The sequence below is a fragment of the Pristis pectinata genome, chromosome 2 (genome assembly GCF_009764475.1).
Source record: "Pristis pectinata isolate sPriPec2 chromosome 2, sPriPec2.1.pri, whole genome shotgun sequence".
Lineage (NCBI taxonomy): Eukaryota > Metazoa > Chordata > Chondrichthyes > Rhinopristiformes > Pristidae > Pristis > Pristis pectinata.
Window position 1 is genome coordinate 1,566,770 of NC_067406.1, and position 21,541 is coordinate 1,588,310.

Below are 21,541 nucleotides of genomic sequence, written 5' to 3' on the forward strand. Positions count from 1 at the left end.
CCTACTTCTGCTCCTTTGGCTTGTGGTCTTGTAGATGTGGACAACTGGCATTGGGCAGCCGCAGACAGGAACAGCACGGAGAGGCCCATCGGCCCACCAAGTCTGCACTGACCAGCAGCCACCCATTTACACCAACCCTACATTAATCCACCAACTCCCCCTGGATTCTATCCCCCACCCCACCCACACACAGGGCAATTCACAGTGGCCGATTAAACATCCGCCCCGCACATCGTTGGAATGTGGAAGGAAACTGAACACCCGCGGGGTCACAGGCAGAACGTGACCGGATTCCTGCGGAGGTGAAAGTCCACACAGAATGAAAGCTCTTCTGCTGTTGACTTCAGACAGCAGGGATCCACAGGCCCCGGAGCAAGCTCCACTGGGAACCTCTCCCAGCCTCTCACCTTGAAGAAGAAGAATCCGATTAGGTTGAAGATGATCCTCATATGCAGACCGTAGTATCTCATGGCCTCCGTCATCACCACCCCGGGGTGGACTGCATTCACCGTCACCCCTGCAGGAGGCCAGGAGAGGATTCAGGGTCAAACACAACAGGACACAGTGCCAAATTTAAATTTAAAATTTAAAACTTTTAATATTTTGTTTACAGTGTGGTAACAGGCCCTTCCGGCCCTTCGAGTCCGCGCCGCCCATTTTAAACCCAAATTAACCTACCCCTACGTCTTTGCAATGTGGGAGGAGACCGGAGCACCCGGAGGAAAAACCCAGGATTATTCCAAAAGCCCTCTCGTAGAGTCCCAGCCATTTGGTCTACAACTGTCACAGCATGGAACCCTCCAACACCGTATCCCTGTCGAGCATTCAGGACCCCCTCCGTCCCCTACACCCCTCCCCGTCTCTGTGACCCCCTCCGGCCCCTACACCCCTCCCCGTCTCTGAGACCCCCTCCGGCCCCTACACCCCTCCCCGTCTCTGAGACCCCCTCCGGCCCCTACACCCCTCCCCGTCTCTGAGAACCCCTCTGGACCCTACACCCCTTCCTGTCTCTGTGACCCCCACCGGCCCCTGCATCCCTCCCCATCTCTGTGATCCCCTCTGGCCCCTACACCCCTCCCCGTCTCTGTGACTCTCTCTGGCCCCTAGACCCCATCTCTGTAACCCCCTCCAGCCCCTACATCCCTCCATGTCTCTGTGACCCCCTCCAGCCCCTATACCCCTCCCTGTCTCTGAAACCCCCTCCGGTCCCTGCACCCCTGGGTAGGGGCCTCAATGGGCATGTGAAGGCTGATGAAGGAGAGGCAGCGGGGATTTGTGGTCATGTCTGACCAGCCAACCCAAACTGTAGTGGAGACACACCAGGGAGAGAAGACGCTGGAATCTGGAGCAACACACAAAGTGCTGGAGGAAGTCAGTGTGTCAGGCAGACACCTGCAACGGCGACTGTCCATTTCCTTCCATAGATGAACTGTGGTGGTGTAGGGAGGGTCGATGAAGGGAGTGCAGTAGATATTGTTACGGACTCAGTGAAAGTCCCTTTAAGATAGAGAGTGTGTGTGTGGGGCGTGCTTACGTCAATAGAAGATAAAGGACGTAATGACGTTGTTGAAGAAGAAGAAGAGAGAGAGAGAGAGAAGGGAGAGAGACACCAGCCTGCTTGTTTTCTCTATCGATGGATGAGAAACAATAACTGTGTTTACCACTGAAATCCATGTATGGAAAAGTTGGAAGTAATCCGGTGGAGTTCACTTTGTTGCTGACCTGTAGAAGGAAACAGGTATTTGTGTGTGGACGACCACGGTTCGGATGCTTTTCGGGGTGAGGAAGTCACTACCGAGTAAACACTGAAGTGTCGTTTGGGTTCCATCGTGGAACATTTGGATTTCGTATGTACTCTCTCTATGTTTTTCTACATCTACATCTTATCTTCAGACAACGGTGGTTGTTGAAGAAGCCCTTGCTCATGTTTCACCTTATGGCTTGCGGAACTGAACTTTAAGAACCATTCCGGAACTGGGAGTTTTGGACTTTGTCACACACACACACGAAGAGTTTAGTTTTGGGGTTAACGTTCGAGGTTTAACATTCTTGAATTCTAACATACTAACATTTTTTTTAACTTTTATTTTACGTATTACCATAAGTAGTGATTAATAAAATAGTTTTTAACACTGAATCATGCTCAGTGTGTTTCTTTTGTTGCTGGTTTGTGACAAAATTGGGGGCTCGTCCGGGATAGTTCCCAAGGTTAACGAGTGTCATCTGGGATCGTTCCCCAGATTGACGAAATTTGTTCGAGATTCAATCCAAAGATTTTTGAGGGAGGTCTGATAAATTCTTTTTAATTGGCTTGTGTGTGTGGAAACCAGCAGCAATGGATATTAAGGCATTTTTGGAGTCACCAACCCAAAAGGGATTGGAGGTGGCGAAAAAGGATGATTTGATAAAGATTGCTACAAGGCTAAACCTTACAGAAGTAAAGCAGTCTATGAGAAAGGCAGATATTCAGAGACTGATAGCTGGCCATTATGTGGAAAAGAAAGTGTTTGAGAAGGAAGTGTTAAAACAGTTTCCTGGCAGTGAAATAGCAATTTCTGAGGCACAGGTGCAGCTGGCAAAGATAGAGGCTGAACGAGAGCAAAATAAATTAGAAGCTGAACGAGAACAAAAGAGATTAGAGGCTGAACGAGAGCAAACCCAGTTAAAGATAGAGGCTGAACGAGAACAAACCCAGTTAAAGATAGAGGCTGAACGAGAACAAAAGAAATTAGAGGCCGAACAAGAGGAAAAGAAATTAGAGACTGAACAAAAGCTAACTCAGATGAAGATAGAGGCTGATCTAGCAATGAAGCAGATGGAATTGAAGAGGATGGAGCTGGATAGTGAGGAGAAAAAGAGGCAGCATGAGTTACAAATGAAGCGTAGGAGTTCGGAATCTGATTCTGATGATGGTTTTTCAGCCAGCAGGGAGGTTCGATTAGTCCCTCCGTTTGAAGAAGATCAGGTTGATCAGTATTTCCAACATTTTGAAAAGGTTGCTGTGAGTTCAAACTGGCCAAGGAAAGGATGGGCTCTTATGGTACAGAGTGTGATTAAAGGTAAAGCTCAAAAAGCTTATTCTGCTTTGTCTGTTGAGGATGCAGCTGATTATACCAAGGTAAAACAAGCTATATTGAAGGCCTATGAATTGGTCCCTGAGGCTTATAGACAAAAATTCAGAGACTTGAGGAAATCTGCAGATCAGACTTATATGGAATTTGCCAATGGAAAGAGAATATGTTTTGAACGATGGTGCCTGGCTAAAAATGTAGATGGGGATTATGATAAATTGACAGAATTGATACTGGTGGAAGACTTTAAAAGATGTGTTCCAGCTGAATTAACAACATATTTAAATGAAAAGGCAGTGGAAACTTTACAAGAAACTGCTAGGTTGGCAGATGATTATGCTTTAACCCATAAATCCAAATGGGGACAACCTAAAACCTTTCAAAAGAGTTACAAAGACAATCCAGGTAAACCAGAGATTAAATTAGGAGGTAATCAAAAAGGAAAAGATGAAAAGAAGCCAGGGCTGGAGAAACCTGTTGAGCGTACTTGTTATTACTGTAGGAAACCTGGCCACGTGATATCTAATTGTGCCCTTTTGAAGAAAAAGAAGGAAGCTGGGCCCAATGCTTGCTTTCAGGCAATTAAAAATCAAAAAGGTTTAGGAGATGCTGTTAAAGATCAGTCCTTGCAAGAGGGAAAAGCGGAAAAGTTGGAGGAGGTGAGAAAAGAATTCCGTTCGTATGTATCAGAGGGTTTTGTTTCACTGAATGATGAGTCACCCCAGGTGCCAGTGAAAATTCTTAGAGATACTGGGGCTAGTCAATCTCTCTTGCTGGACAGTGTTTTAAATTTTGGTGAAGAAAGTGACACTGGTGAAGTAAATCTAGTACGAGGCGTTACAGGTGAGACCATGTCTGTCCCTTTTCACAGGGTGATTTTAAAGTCAAAGTTCGTAGAAGGACCAGTCGAGATAGGGATAAGACCTAGTTTGCCAGTGGAAGGAGTTTCTTTGTTATTGGGAAATGACCTTGCAAATGGAGAAAGTGATCCTGTGGTACGGTTAACAACCAAACCAAGGATTGATGAGTCTGAGGATGATTCAGATGTTTACCCATCATGTGCGGTGACTCGAGCTAGAGCTAAAGAATTAGCCAAGACAGACAGTCCGGTGCAGTCTGATGTGGTTCCTTGTGACAGTCCTAAACAGGAAGAAAATTTTGATGCCTTATCTGAGACTTTTCTGTCTTCACTGGAGGATCAACATCCTTACAGTGAGCCTGAATTTAAAGATTTGTCTTTGTCGAGGAAGGATTTTATGGTGGAACAGACAAAGGACCCTGAGTTGACAGAATTGAAAGAAAAAGCTCTCTCATGTGAGGAGATTGAAAAGGTGCCAACTGGATACTATGTCAAAAATGGAGTGTTAATGAGGAAATGGAGACCTCCTCATGTTCCTGTTACTGAGGAATGGGAAGTTATTCATCAGGTTGTTGTTCCAAAAGTTTATAGGGATGAGATTTTAAACCTGGCCCATAGTATGCCTTTGGGTGGTCATTTTGGTGTGAATAAAACTGTAGGGAAGATCTTGAAACAATTCTATTGGCCTGGTTTGAGAAAAGATGTGGTGATGTTTTGTCGAACCTGCCACACATGTCAGATGGTAGGTAAACCAAATCAAAAACCCCCTGTGGCTCCTTTGAAACCAATTCCTGCTTTTGGTGAACCCTTTTCGAAGGTGATTGTGGACTGTGTTGGCCCCTTACCAAAGTCTAAGACTGGAAATCAGTATTTGTTAACCATCATGTGTGCCACTTCTAGATTTCCAGAGGCAATACCCCTTAGAAATATTAAGGCCAAGACGGTGTCAAAGGCTCTTGTAAAATTTTTTACCTTGTTTGGTTTGCCAAAAGAAATCCAATCTGATCAAGGTAGTAATTTTATGTCAAAAATTTTTCAACAAATAGTCTATGAGCTGGGAGCAAAGCAGATTGTATCATCTGCATATCACCCAGAATCTCAAGGAGCTCTGGAGAGATTTCATTCTACTCTCAAAAATATGCTGAAGACTTATTGCTTTGAAAACACCAAGGATTGGGACGAAGGTATCCATTTACTTTTGTTTGCTGTTAGAGAATCGATCCAGGAGTCAATCGGATTTAGTCCTTTTGAGCTTGTGTTTGGACATAGGGTGAGAGGACCTTTGGAGTTGTTGAGAGAGCAATGGGTTAATGAGGAAGTTCACTTGAGTCTGTTGGACTATGTCCAAAAATTTAAAACTCGGTTGGAGAGAGTCTGCCAGCTAGCGAGAGAGAATCTGAAAACAAGCCAGATAAGAATGAAGACATATTTTGATAGACGTGCTCGGCCTAGGACATTCGCAGTGGGGCAAAAGGTGTTGATATTTTTCCCTAGCCAAAATAATCCCTTGCAAGCTCGTTTTTCTGGACCCTATGTTATTGAATCTCGAGTGACTGATCTAACATATATAATCAAAACACCAGATAGACGCAAGAAAACACAACTCTGTCACGTAAACATGCTAAAACCTTATTATGAGAGGGATTCAGTTGTGGCCTTGGTGGATGGTGAAAAGGTTGTTTCTAGAATGCCTGATGTTGATGTTGAGGAAGGCCAATTTAGACCAAATATTGTTCCATCGAAACTGAAAAACCAAAATATCCTGGAGAACCTTGAAACGAAGTTGGACCATTTACAAGTTTCACAAAAACAACAGATGAGAGAATTAATTTTAAAATTTAAAAATCTGTTCCCAGATGTTCCAAACAGAACATCGATAATTACCCATGATGTTGATGTTGGGGATGCAAAACCAATCAAACAACACCCATATCGAATGAATGTGGAAAAAAGTAAACTTGTTGATCAGGAAATAAAATACATGTTGGAAAATGATATTATTAGACATTCTACTTCAAATTGGAGTTCGCCCTGTGTTATTGTACCTAAACCTGATGGAACTGTTAGATTTTGCACAGATTACAGGAAAGTGAATGCTGTAACAAAGTCAGATGCTTACCCTATTCCTAGAGTGGATGATTGCATAGACAGAGTGGGAAAGGCAAAATTTCTTACAAAGATTGACCTATTAAAAGGGTACTGGTGTGTTCCATTAACAGATAGAGGAAGGGAGATTTCAGCCTTTGTAACCCCTTCTGGATTGTATGAATACAATGTTTTGCCATTTGGAATGAAAAATGCTCCGGCAACATTTCAAAGAATGATTAATTCAGTGATTCATGGGTTAAAACATACAGATGCCTACATTGACGACTTAGTGACTGGGAATGATACTTGGGAAGATCACATCTCTGCGTTAGAAAGGTTGTTTGAAAGACTTTCCAAGGCTAACCTTACAGTTAACTTGGCTAAAAGTGAATTTGGCCATGCCACTGTGACGTATCTTGGTTATGTTGTAGGTCAAGGCAAGCAAGCTCCTGTTCAGGCAAAAGTTCAAGCAATATCTGAGTTCCCTATTCCCACAGGTACGAGGACTGTTAGAAGATTTTTGGGAATGGTTGGATATTATCGAAAATTTTGTAAAAATTTTGCTGATATTGCTCTTCCCCTAACTAATCTTCAGAAGAAGGGAGTAAAGTTTGTTTGGACAGATTCTTGTCAAGAAGCATTTGAGAAGCTGAAAGCCATTTTATGCTACCATCCTGTGCTCAGAACACCTGACTTTGAAAAGCCATTTTCATTAGCAGTAGATGCCAGTGATGAAGCTGCAGGAGCTGTGTTGTTGCAGAAGGGTGACCTTGATGATATTGACCATCCTGTAGCTTACTTTTCAAAGAAATTTAATGAGCATCAAAAGAATTATTCCACCGTAGAGAAAGAATTACTGTCGCTTGTTTTAGCCTTGCAACATTTCAGTGTATATGTTTGCACCGCTCAGAAACCATTGACTGTGTATACAGATCATAACCCATTGGTGTTTCTGAACCGAGTCAAAAAAACAAGAACAGAAGGCTGTTAAACTGGAGTTTAATTTTGCAAGAGTTTGATCTCATGATAACTCACATTAAAGGCAAAGATAATGTGATTGCTGATTGTCTTTCCCGATGTTAAATGAGAAACATGTATCTGTACTAATCTGATAGTCTGTAGTTGTGTAGCATGATAATTATTAACATTACTAACTCTATGCGCGGTTAAAATTTTCTTGGGAAAATTTTTTTTTAGGTGGGAGGTGTTACGGACTCAGTGAAAGTCCCTTTAAGATAGAGAGTGTGTGTGTGGGGCGTGCTTACGTCAATAGAAGATAAAGGACGTAATGACGTTGTTGAAGAAGAAGAAGAGAGAGAGAGAGAGAAGGGAGAGAGACACCAGCCTGCTTGTTTTCTCTATCGATGGATGAGAAACAATAACTGTGTTTACCACTGAAATCCATGTATGGAAAAGTTGGAAGTAATCCGGTGGAGTTCACTTTGTTGCTGACCTGTAGAAGGAAACAGGTATTTGTGTGTGGACAACCACGGTTCGGATGCTTTTCGGGGTGAGGAAGTCACTACCGAGTAAACACTGAAGTGTCGTTTGGGTTCCATCGTGGAACATTTGGATTTCGTATGTACTCTCTCTATGTTTTTCTACATCTACATCTTATCTTCAGACAACGGTGGTTGTTGAAGAAGCCCTTGCTCATGTTTCACCTTATGGCTTGCAGAACTGAACTTTAAGAACCATTCCGGAACTGGGAGTTTTGGACTTTGTCACACACACACACGAAGAGTTTAGTTTTGGGGTTAACGTTCGAGGTTTAACATTCTTGAATTCTAACATACTAACATTTTTTTTAACTTTTATTTTACGTATTACCATAAGTAGTGATTAATAAAATAGTTTTTAACACTGAATCATGCTCAGTGTGTTTCTTTTGTTGCTGGTTTGTGACAATATCACCTACATGGAGTTTCAGGAGTTGTTTGAAGAACTCCTGCACAGAAGGCTGTTTATCGACACCCAAGGTTTGGTGCGGGGTTTGTGGGGTTTTCCAGGCTGGGGGAGAGTAATACAGTCCCCAGGGGTCAGTGCTGGTGCCTCTGCTCTACAACACACGGTAGTAACTGAGGCACGAGTGTGTAAGATAAAGTTTTCAAACCCCACACGTGTGTGGTCAGCAATGAGGAATTAGAGACAGGCTGCAAAAGGGCATTGACTGGGGGCTGGGAGGTGACTGGTTCAGGGATCAAAGTTTCAAAGGGTTAATGATCTGAGGGGTTAATGTTGAAGTGATTAATGTCTCGATGTTTCAGGGCATTGTTCCATAGGTTACTATCTGAGAAGAATTTATTTCATGGGATATGTGTTTTAGGGGTTAATTTTGGAGGACATTAATAATTCAGAGAGTTACTTTCAGGGGTCAAAATCACAAATAGAGTCACAAGAGATGTCGTGATGCTGGGTGCCGACCGAAAACATTGACCAAGAAGCTGCAGAGGGTTGTGGACACAGCCCAGCGCATCACGGACACTATAGAATATATAGAAGGTAGAGGCTATACTTTTTTATTCATAATCTGCTCTGTGTGTAAAATGGCCGCTGATCTCCTTAAGATGGCCGCTGGGCCTCCTTCTTCTTCAGCTCAGGCGTGGGAAACTCTTAGTGCGGGAAACATATAGCTCATTAAAGAAATAGTTAGCCCATTCTTAGGGAGACCCTTTTGATTTAGTGTAGTTCATTAAACCATGGTTACCACATTCCTGGGAAGACACTATGATCTATTGTGTAGCTAAGGGTCGTTAGGGTTAGTGCGACTAATGATTCTGCAGCAGTTCTGAAGCTGATAGTTCTTTAACTGATAAGCCAAATGCCAGCAAGTCTCAGAAGTCATAGGTTATAGGGGCACATTGTAATGTTTTATAACCGTTAGCCTTGTAGCGAATAAGCCTAGTATTGTTTTATAACCGATAATTCTGCAGCCTAGTACCAGGACTCCCAATGCCTATAAATAATTGGGCCACCCTGCGACTGAGTCAGGAAATGACCGTGGGAAAGACAAATGGTTGTGAGCCAGGAGACGACTGTGAAAGGAGGCAAATGGTGAAGGATGAAACTATGAAGATAAGAGAGAACACGATGGATTGTAACAATTTAATTGAGCTAAGAAAAAAGGTATAAAAAAAGGCCCTCGAGCTTTGCTCGGGGCAGTCAGAGAGAGCAGTAGTCAGAGCGTGACTAGTGACTGACTGTCTGACTGTCACAACCTTTCTTAGCAAATGAAAGTTTAACTTCTTGAGTAATCTTCTGCTTCTCCTGGTCATCTATCTATTGCAGGTAACCACGACAACACCAGCCTCCCCTCCTTGGACCCCTTGCTGCCTTGGTGAAGCAGCCAGCATAATCAAAGACCCCACCCACCCGGGACATTCTCTCTTCTCTTCCATCAGGTGGAAGATACAGGAGCCTGAGGGCACGTACCACCAGGCGTACAGACAGCTTCTACCCCACTATTGAACGGTTCCCTTATACAATGAGATGGACTCTGACCTCACGATCTACCTTGTTGTGACCTTGCACCTTATTGCGCTGCACTTTCTCTGTAGCTGTGACACTTTACTCTGTACTGTTACTGTTTTTACCTGTACTACCTCAATGCACTTTGTACTAACTCAATGTAACTACACTGTGTAATGAATTGACCCGTACGATCGGTTTGTAAGACAAGTTTTTCACTGTACCTCGGTACAAGTGACAGTAATAAACCAATACCAATGCCAATCCCAATACCAACCCTCTGCAGATGCTGCCTGACCCGCTGAGTTCCTCCACAGCTTGCTTCTCACATTTAACAGAGTCCTAAAGGATGGATCGAGGCCCTTCAGCCCAGCTAGTCTTTGACCATCAGCCACCCACTGACACTGATTCCATTTCACTTCCTCACACTCTCATCGGCTCCCCCCACATCCTACCCCTCACCCACACATTGGGGGCAATTTACAGAGGCCACCAGTAATCGGGGTGTGGAAGGAAACCAGATCACGCGGTCACAGGGAGAGCGTGCAAACTCCACACAGACAGCGCCAGAGGTCAGGATTGAACCCGGGTCTCTAGGGCTGAGAGGCAGCGGCAAGACCCGCCGTTGTGTAATGCGTTGTGCATTACTGTCCAATGTCTCAGGGGTCAACATCCTAGGACAACATCACTTCAGTTTCTTCTCCTTCAGTAGCTGACTCCCCCGAGGCCAAACCTCTGTCACCATTCCCTGAAACCGTGTCCATCCCAGCCACAGTACCGAGGCAGAGGGGTAAGGTGAGAGGGGACCTGAGGGGCAAATTTTTCCACATAGAGGGTGGTGGGTGTGTGGAACGAGCTGCCAGAGGAGGTGGTAGAGGCGGGTACAATTACGACGTTTAAAAGGTTCTTGGACAGGTCCGTGGATGGGAAAGGTTTAGAGGGATATGGGCCAAATGTGGGCAAATGGGACTGGGTCAGGTGGGCACCTTGGTCACCATGGATGAGTTGGGCCGAAGGGCCTGTTTCCGTGCTGTGTGACCCTAGGACTGTGTGACCTGCACTCTGTGCCTCTCACCAACCAGTCCCAGTGCAATGGCACAAATGCCCAGGAACCAAGAGTCTAATGAAAAGGAGGACTCAAAGAAAAGAAGTGGTATTAAAAGAAGTGTGGAGAAATTCCTGGACCAGTCGCAGGGCCTGATCTGCATGGAGACCACCGTAACCATGGAAATGGTGGACACATGGGTGGCCGTCTTCAAAAATTATGGAATTATAGAATGAACGTGGGGTCACAGGTAGATGGGGTGGTGAAGGCATTTGGCACGCTGGCCTTCAGCGGTCAGGGCACTGAGTGCAGAAGTCAGGAGGTCATGGTGCAGTTGTACAGGATGCTGGTGAGGCCGCACTTGGAGTATTGTGTTCACTTCTGGTTACCCTGCTAAAGGAAGGATGTTATTGAACTGGAAAGAGCACAGAAAAGATTTACGAGGATGTTGCCAGGACTTGAGGGCCTGAGTTATAGGGAGAGGTTGGACAGGCTCAGTCTTTATTCCTTACAGTGTAAGAGAATGCGGGGTGAGTAACTAGAGGTGTATCAAATCATGAGGGGCACAGACAGGGTGAATGTGCACAGTCTCTTCCCCAGGGTTGGGGAATCAGGAACTAGAGGGCACAGGTTTAAGGTGAGAGGGGAAAGATTTAATAGGAACCTGAGGGGCAATTATTTTTTACACAAAGGATAGTGGGTGTGTGGACTGAGCTGCCAGAGGGAGTGGGTGAGGCAGGGACATTAACAACTTTTAAAAGACACTTGGACAGGTCCATGGATGGGAAAGGTTTAGGTTATGGGCCAAACACTGGCAAATGGGACTGGCTTAGATGGGAATCTTGGTCGGCATGGACCAGTTGGGCCGAAGGGCCTGTCTCCCTGCTGTGTGACTCCGTGACTATCATTCCTAGTTTCTATACGTCCATCCTCCAGTGGCACAGAGTGGCTGCAGTGTGCGCCGTCTACACGACGCACGGCAGTCACTCCCCGGGTTACTCTGGCAGCACCTCCCAAACCCACCAGCTCTCCCCCCAGGACAAGGGCAGAGGGTGCAGGGGTGCAGGGGAACACCACCGCCTGGGGGTCCCCTCGGGTCGCACACCGTCCCGACCTGGGAACCTGTGTCTGAGGATCGTGTACACAGGAACCACGTTTGCTGTTGTCTCAGTCACACCGCACAGCGTGATCCCAGAATCAGCTCAGATTTGGGACCTTCCCCTGACCCACCCACCCAGCCCCCGCCCGACCTCGACCCCCACCGCGACCCCTGTCCCAATCCCCACCCCGACCCCCGCAACTGTCCTGACCCCTGCCCCAACCCCCGCCCCAATCCTCACCCTGACCCCCGCTCCTGCCCCGACCCCACTGCAACCCCCACCCCTGCTCCTGCCCCAACCCCTGCCCCGACAGACCCTGCCCCTCCCTCTGACCCCACCTCGATCCCCACCACAACCTCGACCTCCGCCCCCTCCCCCCTGCCCCAACCCCCGCCCTGACCCCCACCTGTGTGCCGGAGCTGGCAGGACAGTTGCCGGGTGAAGAGGATGTTCATCAGTTTGCTGTTGTTGTACAACTGGTCTTGCTGGGGGTTGCCCAGATCCTCGCCCTGCAGCTGCCTCAGCACCATCTGCCCGCGTCGGTGGTTCATGGATGAGACGTTGATAACCCGAGCACTCGCAGACTCCTTCAGCAGACCTGGGGTCGGAGGCAAGCTTCAGACGGAATTCCCTGGAATTTCATGGCAGTGTTTCCATGTTCCTCCCTCCACCTCGCCCCCCTCTGACCTCCCCCTGAAGTTCACCAGCCAGCGCTGTCAGCCTCACACCCAATGGACAGGGAGCGCTGTGTTTGTTGATGAGTCCCGCACACTGCTGGGCAAGATCACCCCTTCACCCGAGGTTAATCTGGTGATCCCAGCACTGCTTCCCACAGCAACCTCCGTCCCCTAAAACAGGGGACAAGTCCTTGTCCAGACCTCCAGAAGCAGCTCAGAGTCAAAAAACTGCAGACGCTGGAAATCCAAAATCAAAACAGAAAATGCTGGAAACACTCGACAGGTCAGACAGCATCTGTGGACAGACTGGTCCTTTATGTGACCAGTGCTTCACAGAAGGGACAGGCCTGCTGCTTTAAACTGCAGTCCGCAGGGGTGGCCCTGAGCTTCCTGTTCCATTCTCTCTGCGTCCCACTCCTACCTCCATCTGACCTCCAATGTTGTTCCAATGATGGCCGAGGAGGAAGCCACCCAGCCCATCTCTGTGTGAAGCCTCCCCCTGTAGACGTGGTATGCTCCTCCTATAGGATGTGGGGGCCAGGGAGACTGCCAGTGTCCCCAAGGACTACACCTGTAGGAAAGGCGCCCAGCCACAGCTCCTGACTGACTGCATTAAGGAACTGGATGCACTCAGGATCTTCTGGGAGCTTTAGCGAGGTGGTCACACCTAAGGTGCAGGCGGCAGATGCTTGCATGACCACCAGGAGAGGTAGGGAGATGAGACAGACAGAGCAGGCTCCCCCATGGCCATTCCCCTCAGCAACAAGGATACCCCTTTGGACACTGCTGGGGGGGGGTGGGGAGTGACCTATCAGGGCACAGCAGCAACAGCCAGGTCAGTGGCGCTGAGACCGGCTCTGTGGCTCAGCGGGTCAGGGAGAGGGCAGACAGAGCGGTAGTGATAGGAGACTCGATAGTTAGGGGGACAGACAGGAGATTCTGTGGCTGCAAAAGAGACACCAGGGTGGTGTGTAGTGTCCAGGGTGCCAGGGTCAGGGACGTCTCCAAGCGGCTGCAGAACATCCTCAAGGGGGATGGTGAGCAGCCAGAGGTCACGATGCATGTTGGTGCCAGCGACACAGGGAGAACGGGGGATGAGGTCCTGCGCAGTGAATATAGGGAATTAGGAGAGAACCTAAAAAATGGGACGTCAAGGGCAGTGATCTCTGGATTACTCCCAGTGCCACGTGATAGTGAGGGTAGGAATAGAAAGATAGCTCAGATGAATTCATTGCTGAGGTGCTGGTGCAGGGGACAGGGATTCAGGTTCTTGGGTCATTGGGATCTCTTCTGAGGTAGGGGTGACCTGTACAAGAGAGACAGGTTGCACCTGAACTGGAGGGGGACCGATCACCCGGCCTGGAGATTTGCTCGTACTACTCGGGACGGTTTAGTTTAAAGTGTCGGGGGGTGGGGCCCAGAGCAGTAGAGAGGCTGATGAGAAATCAGAGGATAGTATTGTAGCAAATGAGGGCAAACTTAGTCCTCAGGATCGACAGGAGCACAGTAAAGGAAAAGGAAAGACCATTGGTTTAAACCGCATTTATTTCAGGAGAGGCTGGACACACTTGGGCTCTTTTCTCTGGAGCGGCAGAGACTGAGGGGAGATCTGTTGGAAGTGTATAACATTATGAGGGGCATAGATAGGGTGGACAAGCAATATCTCTTTCCCATTATTGAGCGATCCAGTACCAGAGGGCATGTGTTTAAGGTGAGAGGCGGTAGGTTCAGAAGAGACGTGAAGGGTAAGTGTTTTACTGAGAGAGCGGTGGATGCCTGGAATGTGTTGCCTGATAGGCTGGTGGAGGCAAATTCATTCGGGGCTTTTAAGAGGGGTTTGGATGGGCACATGAATGAGAGGAAAATGGAGGGACACGGGCATTCTGTAGGTAGGAGGGAATAGCTATGTCAGCACAACATTGTGGGCCGAAGGGCCTGTTCTGTGCTGTACCGTTCCATGTTCTATGTTCTTTGTTCAATACAAGAGGCTTGACAGGTAAGGCAGATGAAGGCAGGGCGTGGATTGGCTCTGGGAACTGGGATATCACAGGCATAACAGTAACACGACTGAGGGAAGGGCAGGACTGGCAGCTCAATGTTCCAGGACACAGATGCTACAGATGTGACAGAGGTACAGGTCAGAGAGGAGGGGGAGTTGCCTTCTTGATGCAAGAGGACATCACGATCCTTACAGAGGATATTCCTGGGGGATCATCCAGTGAGGCCATATGGGTAGAAGTTAGAAACAAGAAGGGGTGGTCACTCTGGTGGGGTTGTATTATAGGCTCCGCAAGTGTCAGTGAGAATTGGAGGAGCGGATGTGTCGAGAGATTGCGGCTAGTTGTAAACATAGTAGGGTAGTATTAGTGGGAGATTTTAACTTCCCCGATATTGACTGAGCCAACCATTGTGTAAAAGGCTTGGGTGGAGTGGAATTTGTGAAATGTGTCCAAGAAAGCTTCCTTTATCGATATACAGAGGGACCTCCCAGAGAGGATACTGGACCTCCTCCTGGGGAATGAGGTAGGGCAAGTGACAGAGGTGTCTGTCGGCGAGCACTTTGGATCCAGTGACCATAACTCTATTAGTTTTAAAATCGTTCTGGAGAAGGATACGATCGGTTCACAGGTTAGGGTCCGGAACTGGGGCAGAGCAAATTTTGGAATCATTAGGTGGGATCTTGCAGACGTTGATTGGGTGAGATTGTTTGCAGGGAAAGGAGCATCTGCCAAGTGGGAGACCTTCAGAAGTGTGATGTGAAGAGTTCAGGGCCTGCATGTTCCTGTTAGGGTGAAGGGCAAGGCTGGCAGGTTTCGGGAACCCTGGCTGACAAGAGATATTGAGGCTCTGGTTAAGAAAAAGAGGAAGGTATACACTGTGCACAAGGAATTGGGAACTAATGAATCTCTTGAAGACTACAAGAAGTGTAGGAGTGCACTTAAGAGAGAAGTTCGGGCAAAAAGAGGATATGAGGGGGATCTGGCAGGCAAGGTGAGGCAAAATGCCAAGAGGTTCTATTGGTATATTAAGAGTAAAGGGTGACTAGGGAGAGAATGGGTCCCCTTAAAGATCAGCCTGGCCGTCTGTGTGTGGAACCAAAGCAAACGGGTGAGATGTTTAATGGCTATTTCTCTTCAGTTTTTACTGTGGAGGAAACGATGGAAGCTGAAGAAATGGGGGAAATGGGTGGTGATGTCTCGGACCACATACGAATTAGCAGGGAAGAGGGATTGGAGGCCTTAAAGTGCATTAAGGTGGATAAATCCCAGGGCCTGACCTGGTGCATTCTCGGACCTTGTGGGAAGCTGGAGAAGAAATTGCAGAGGCCCTGCAGAGATTGCTGCTTCATCTCTGGCCACAGGTGAAGTTCTGGAGGACTGGAGAGTGGCTAAAACAGTCATAGAGCAATACAGCATGGACACAGGCCCTTCGGCCCAACCAGTCCATGCCAGTTAAACTTTCCAGTTTAACTACATTCTTCCAGTAACAGGGTGACCAAAACCTTAACAGTACTTCAAGTGCGGCCTCACCAACAACCCTATCTGATGAAGGCCAGTGTGCTAAACACCTTCTTCACCACCCTGTCTACCTGTGACGCCACTTTCAATGAACTCTGCACTTGTACTCCTGGGTCGCTCTGTTCCATTACACTCCCTGGTGCCCCACCATTCACAGTACAAGTCCTACGCTGGTTTGACTTTCCAAAATGCATCACCTCACACTTATCTGTATTGAAATCTATTTGCCACTCCTCGGCCCACTTCCCGAACTGATCAAGATCCCCCTGTGATCTACGATAATCCCCTTCACTATTGATACCTCCTAATTTTGTGTCATCCGTAAACTTACTGATCAAGCAATGCTACCATTGTTTAAAAAGGGAGCAAAAACAAGGCACAGGCCGGTGATTCTGACATCAGTGGTGGGTCCATTGCTGGAAAGGATTCTGAGGGACAGGATCTATCAACATTTGGAGAGACAGGGTCTGATTTGGGACAGTCAGCACGGCCTTGTGTGTGGGAAGTCATGTCTGACAAATCTCTTGGAGTTCTTCGAGGAAGTAACCAAGAGGGTAGACGAGGGTAGGGCAATGGATGTTGTCTATATGGACTTTAGCCAGGCCTTTGACAAGGTCCCTCATGGCAGGCTGGTCCGGAAGGTGAGTTTGCACGGGATGCAGGGAGATAGCGGATTGGATTCATAATCAACTCAGTGGTAGGAAGCAGAGGGTGGGGATCAAGGGTTGCTTCTCGGACTGGAGGCCTGTGTCTAGTGATGTGCCACAGGGGTCGGTGTGGGACCTTTTGTTTGTTATTTATGTAAACGATTTGGATTTGAATGTACAAGGATGATACTAAAATAGGTGGTGTTGTAGATCTTGTAGAAGGTTATGAACAATTACAGGGGGACGTTGATCAGCTGGGTCTGTGGGCTGAGGATTGGCAAATGGCTTTCAATCTGGATAAAGCTGAGGAGTAGATCGGGAGGCAGATTTTGGAGAGGTGCAAAAATAACAGGGTTGTTGTCATGGGTGATTTCAACTTCCCTAATATTGATTGGCACCTCCTTAGTGTAAAGAGGATAGATGGGGCAGAGTTTGTTCAGTGTGTACAGGAAGGATTCCTGACACAGTATGTGGACAGGCTGACTAGAGGAGAGGCCGTACTGGACCTGGTACTAGGCAATGAGCCTGATCAGGTTTCAGATCTCTGGGTGGGAGAGCATTTTGGAGATGGTGACCATAACTCATAGAACATAGTTCAGCAAAGTACAGCCCCTTCAGCCCACAATGTTGTGCCAACATTTTATCCTGCTGTAAGATCCATCTAACCCTTCCCTCCCACATAGCCCCCTATTTTTCTATCATTCATGTGTCTATCTAAGAGTCTCTTAGTCCCTAATGTATCTGCCCCCACAACCTCTGCCGGCAGTGCGTTCCACGCACCCACCACTCTCTGTGTAAATAACTTACCCCTGACATCCCCCCAATGCCTTCCTCCAATCACCTTAAAATTATGCCCCCTCAGGTTAGCCATTGTCGCCCTGGGAAAAAGTCTCTGACTATCCACTCGATCTGTGCCTCTTATCATCTTGTACACCTCTATCAAGTCTCCTCTCATCCTCCTCCTCTCCAAAGAGAAAAGCCCTAGCTCGCTCAACCTATCCTCATAAGACATGCTCTCCAATCCAGGCAGCATCCTGGTAAATCTCCTCTGCACCCTCTCTAAAGCTTCCACATCCTTCCTATAATGAGGGACCAGAACTGAACACAATACTCCAAGTGTGGTCTAACCAGAGTTCTATAGAGCTGCAACATCACCTCGTGGCTCTTGAACTCAATCCCCCGACTAATGAAGGCCAACACTCCATACGACTTCTTAACAACCCTATCGACCTGTGCGGCAACCTTGAGGGATCTATGGACGTGGACCCCAAGATCCCTCTGTTCCTCCACACTGCTGCCATTAACCTCGTATCCTGCCTTCGAATCCGATCTCTATGGCTGTGGAGGAACAGCAGCTCATATTCCACCTGGATAGTCTATGACCCAGTGGCATGAACATGGAGCTCTCCACTTTCGGCTGACCTGCTCCCTTTGTCCCTTTTCTCTCTCCTTCTGGTGAACCCAGTTCCTCCTGCACACACCCAACACCCCCACCCAGCCCCCATCACCCCACTGCTCCCACTGGGTCCCCTCCCCACCTCCCTTACCTGGTTCCAGGCTCCACCTTCCTCTCCTATCAGATCCCACCGTCTGCAGCCCTCTGCTGCCTCCACCGACCACCTGCCAGCCTCTGGCACCACCTCCACCCTTCTGCCCGACACACTCCTCAGCTGGATCCACCTATCACCTGCCAGCTCTTTGCTCCCCTCACCTGCTGATACCGACTCTCTCCCCTCTATCCCTCAGTTCAGATGAAGGGTCTCGACCTGAAACACTGACTGTCCACCTCCACAGATGCTGCCCGACCCGCCGGCTATTTCCAGCATTCTCTTTTCCATTTCCTTACAATATAGAACAAGACCGTTTGGCCCATCAGGTTTCTGCCAGCTCTCCGAGCAATCCCATTCCCTCATTAATTTTCCCTGTAAGCTATTCTTCCCCACGTTCCCGTGCCTGCCGTCTTCTCGCAGCTCCCATCGGGCAGGAGGTACAGAAGCCTGAAGTCCCACACCACCAGGTTCAGGAACAGCTACTTCCCTTCAACCATTCGGTTCTTGAACCAACTGACACAACCCTGATCACTGCCTCAGTGCAGCAACACTGGAACCACTTTGATCACTTTGCACTAAAATGGACTTTGCTTTTTTTGTTCTGATTGCGTTCTTTCCTGTAAAAATTGTGTATAATTGATGTTCATGTTTTTCTTGTGAATGCTGCTTATCTGATGCTCTGTGCCTGTGATGCTGCTGCAGGTAAGTTTTTCATTGCACCTGTGCACACATGGACTTGTGCAGATGACAATAAACTTGACTTTGACTTTGACCCTACCCCTCACCCACACACTGGGGGGCAATTTACAGCAGACAATTCACCCACCGACCCACATGTCGTTGGGACACAGGAGGAAACCGGGGCCCCCGGGGGAAACCCACCCGGTCACAGGGGGATCGTGCAAACTCCACACAGACAGCGCCGGGGGTTGGGATTGAACCCGGGTCTCTGGGGCTGAGAGGCAGCAGCACTACCCGCTGCACCATTCTGTAAAGTTGAGGTTAGTCCATTACCTCATTGCCAGGTTAGTGGAAGAGTGGCAGGTTCCAGAAGGGTGGTGGCCCCCTGTTCCAGATGTGGGAACAGCTGTGTACTGGGCAACCTCTGGTTCCCCCAGCATGGACTCCCTCCATCCCTCCACCCCTCCCCCTCTGCATTAACACACACACGTGTGTTCTCTCATGACCCGCAACATTCACTTGGTTTCTCTCTCCACGGAATGCCCGGTAACCTGACAGTAGTTCTGGTACTTTCCATCACACTCCCCACATCTGGAATCGACCCCTCTCCCCATCCCAATGCCCCTCCCCAGTAACCAGTGGTCCGTCCAACAACTACGTGTAACGTCGCACGGACACTTCGTACGATCACCGGCTCCCGGTTACACAGGGTCGTGTCCCACAGGGTGGGGTCTATCCCAGGGGAGTGTGGGGTTTGTCCTGGGGGGTTCAGTGTCTGTCCCGGGGGGTTCAGTGTCTGTCCCACAGTGGGGGGGGCCTCTCCCAGGGGGATGTGGGGTTTCTCCTGTGGGGGGCGTCTGCCCCGACAAGGGGTTTGGGTCTGTCCCCAGGCCCCCCCCCCACCCCGGTGGTGGGACGGACGGGAGTCACTCACTGAGCAGCAGTTTGGTCAGCAGGAACGGGGGATGGTCTGCCCCAGGGTGGTCTGTCCCGGGGAGGGGGGTCTGTCCCAGGGAAGGGTTTGGGTCTGTCCCCAGGGCCCCCCCCCCCCCCCACGGTGGTGGGACGGACGGGAGTCACTCACCGAGCAGCAGGTTGGTCAGCAGGAACGGGCCCAGGTGGTTGGTGGCGAACGTCAGCTCCAGACCCTCGGGGGTGACGCTGGGCCTCAGGCCTGAGGAGACACAAAGTTCCGGCCCCTCCCATCAGTCAGCTCCCGGGGGGGTGGGGGTCCCATGAGTGGGGGGGAAGGGAGAGGCTGGGTCCCCAGTGTGGGGGATGGGGCTGGGGGATGTGTCCCAGGGTGGGGGAGGGTGGGTTGGGGGGATGGGGAGGGCTGGGTCCCAGGGTGGAAGATGGGGAGAGGGGCAAGGGGAGAGGGGGGAAGGGGAGAGGGGATGTGGAGAGGGGTGGGGAGAGGGGGAGAGGAGGGGGAGAGGAGGGGGAGAGGGGGGAGGGAGAGGGAGTGGGGAGAGGGGGTTGGGGAGAGGGGGGACGTGAGGAAAAAGTTTCCCCCAGAGGGGGTGATGTCTGAGGGGGTGGGGGAGGCAGAGACCCCCACAACACGGGCGGAACGAGTGCTGGGAAATGGGATAGGATCCAGATGGTCAGCATGAGGTGATGGGCCAATGGGTGTGTGCTGAACGAGAATCTGAGGGGTGGGGGGTTCTGGGGCAGGGGCGGGGTCACTGAAAGACAGAACGGGCCCAACGGGGCGAATGGCCTCCTGCTGTTCCCACCCCTCATGGTCCGATAACCAACGAACGTCCCTGAAGCTGTGGCAGAAATTCCAGCCGGTTGTGCAGGATCCCTCCCTGGGACCTTCCCCCTCCCCCCTCCCAGGATCCCTCTCAGGGCCCCTCCCCGTTCTCCAGGATCCCTCCCCCCCCTCCTCCTTCCCCAGGATCCTCCCTCCTCCCTCCCTGGGACCCTCCCGACTCCCTCCCTCCATCACTCTCCCTCCTCCCTCTCCTCTCCCCCCGGCCCTCCCTCCTTCCTCCCCAGGACACTCCCTCCACCCACACTCCTCCATGGGACCTTACCTCCACCTTCACCCTTCCTTGGGACCACCCTCCCCTGTCCCTGGACCCTCCCCCTCCCCCCGCTGTCTCTCCCCCATCCCCACAGGATCTGTCCCGTTACCCGAGGCTCCTGCATTATTGACCAGGATGTGGAGCTGCTTCTCCTCCTGTCGGATCCGCTCTGCGAACTTCCGCACCGACTCCATGGAGCTGGTGTCCAGGATGCGGAGGTGAACGTTCCCATTCCCTGTCCTCTGCCGGATCTCCCGCTCCGCTCTCCGCCCCCGCTCCTCGCTGCGACAGGCAAGGATCACTCGCGCGTTCCTCTGGGCCAGGTCCTGTGCGATGTATCGTCCGATCCCTGGAACAGACGCAAACCATGGGAACCACATCCGACGCACAGGCCTGTCCTCCCCACCTGGATCAGCAGTGCTCTGCAGGGATCGGGAGCAGGATTTTCTCCTTTTCTCCTTGGAGAGACGGAGGATGAGGGGGGACCTGATAGAGGTGTATAAGATAATGAGAGGCATTGATCGAGTAGATAGTCAGAGGCTTTTCCCCAGGGCTGAATTGATGGCCACAAGAGGACATAGGTTTAAGGTGGTGGGGAGTAGATATAGAGGAGATGTCAGGGGTAAGTCTTTTACTCAGAGAGTGGTGAGTGTGTGGAATGGGCTGCCAGCAACGGTGGTGGAGGCTGATACGTTAGGGTCTTTCAAGAGACTGTTAGATAGGTACATGGAGCTGAGTAAAATAGAGGGCTATGGGTAAGCCTAGTAATTTCTAGGGTAGGGACATGTTCGGCACAGCTTTGTG

The 21,541-nt window shown here is 49.5% G+C and overlaps 2 protein-coding genes across 6 annotated transcripts in view; one reads left to right on the forward strand and one right to left on the reverse strand.

Annotated features, from left to right (window-relative positions):
* LOC127567459 (uncharacterized) overlaps nt 1–21,541 on the forward strand; it is a 453,787-nt gene that overhangs the window by 317,377 nt on the left and 114,869 nt on the right. Inside the window, exon 2 of one of the 5 annotated variants that reach the window (XM_052010400.1) lies at nt 3,501–3,668. The exons of 3 other annotated variants lie outside the window; for them this stretch is intronic. The gene's annotated coding sequence lies outside the window, so the exon portion shown is untranslated. Of the gene's footprint in view, nt 1–2,768; nt 3,477–3,500; nt 3,669–21,541 lie in introns of those variants that run through there. One more of the 5 variants, XM_052010398.1, reaches the window with a different exon arrangement.
* LOC127567465 (retinol dehydrogenase 11-like) lies at nt 249–21,132 on the reverse strand. Its single transcript, XM_052010412.1, has 4 exons — nt 20,847–21,132; nt 19,789–19,878; nt 12,038–12,229; nt 249–517 (listed from the first exon to the last, which is right to left on the reverse strand). The coding sequence occupies exons 1-4, from the start codon at nt 21,115–21,117 to the stop codon at nt 270–272; spliced, it is 801 nt and encodes a 266-aa protein (XP_051866372.1). The 5' UTR covers nt 21,118–21,132; the 3' UTR covers nt 249–269.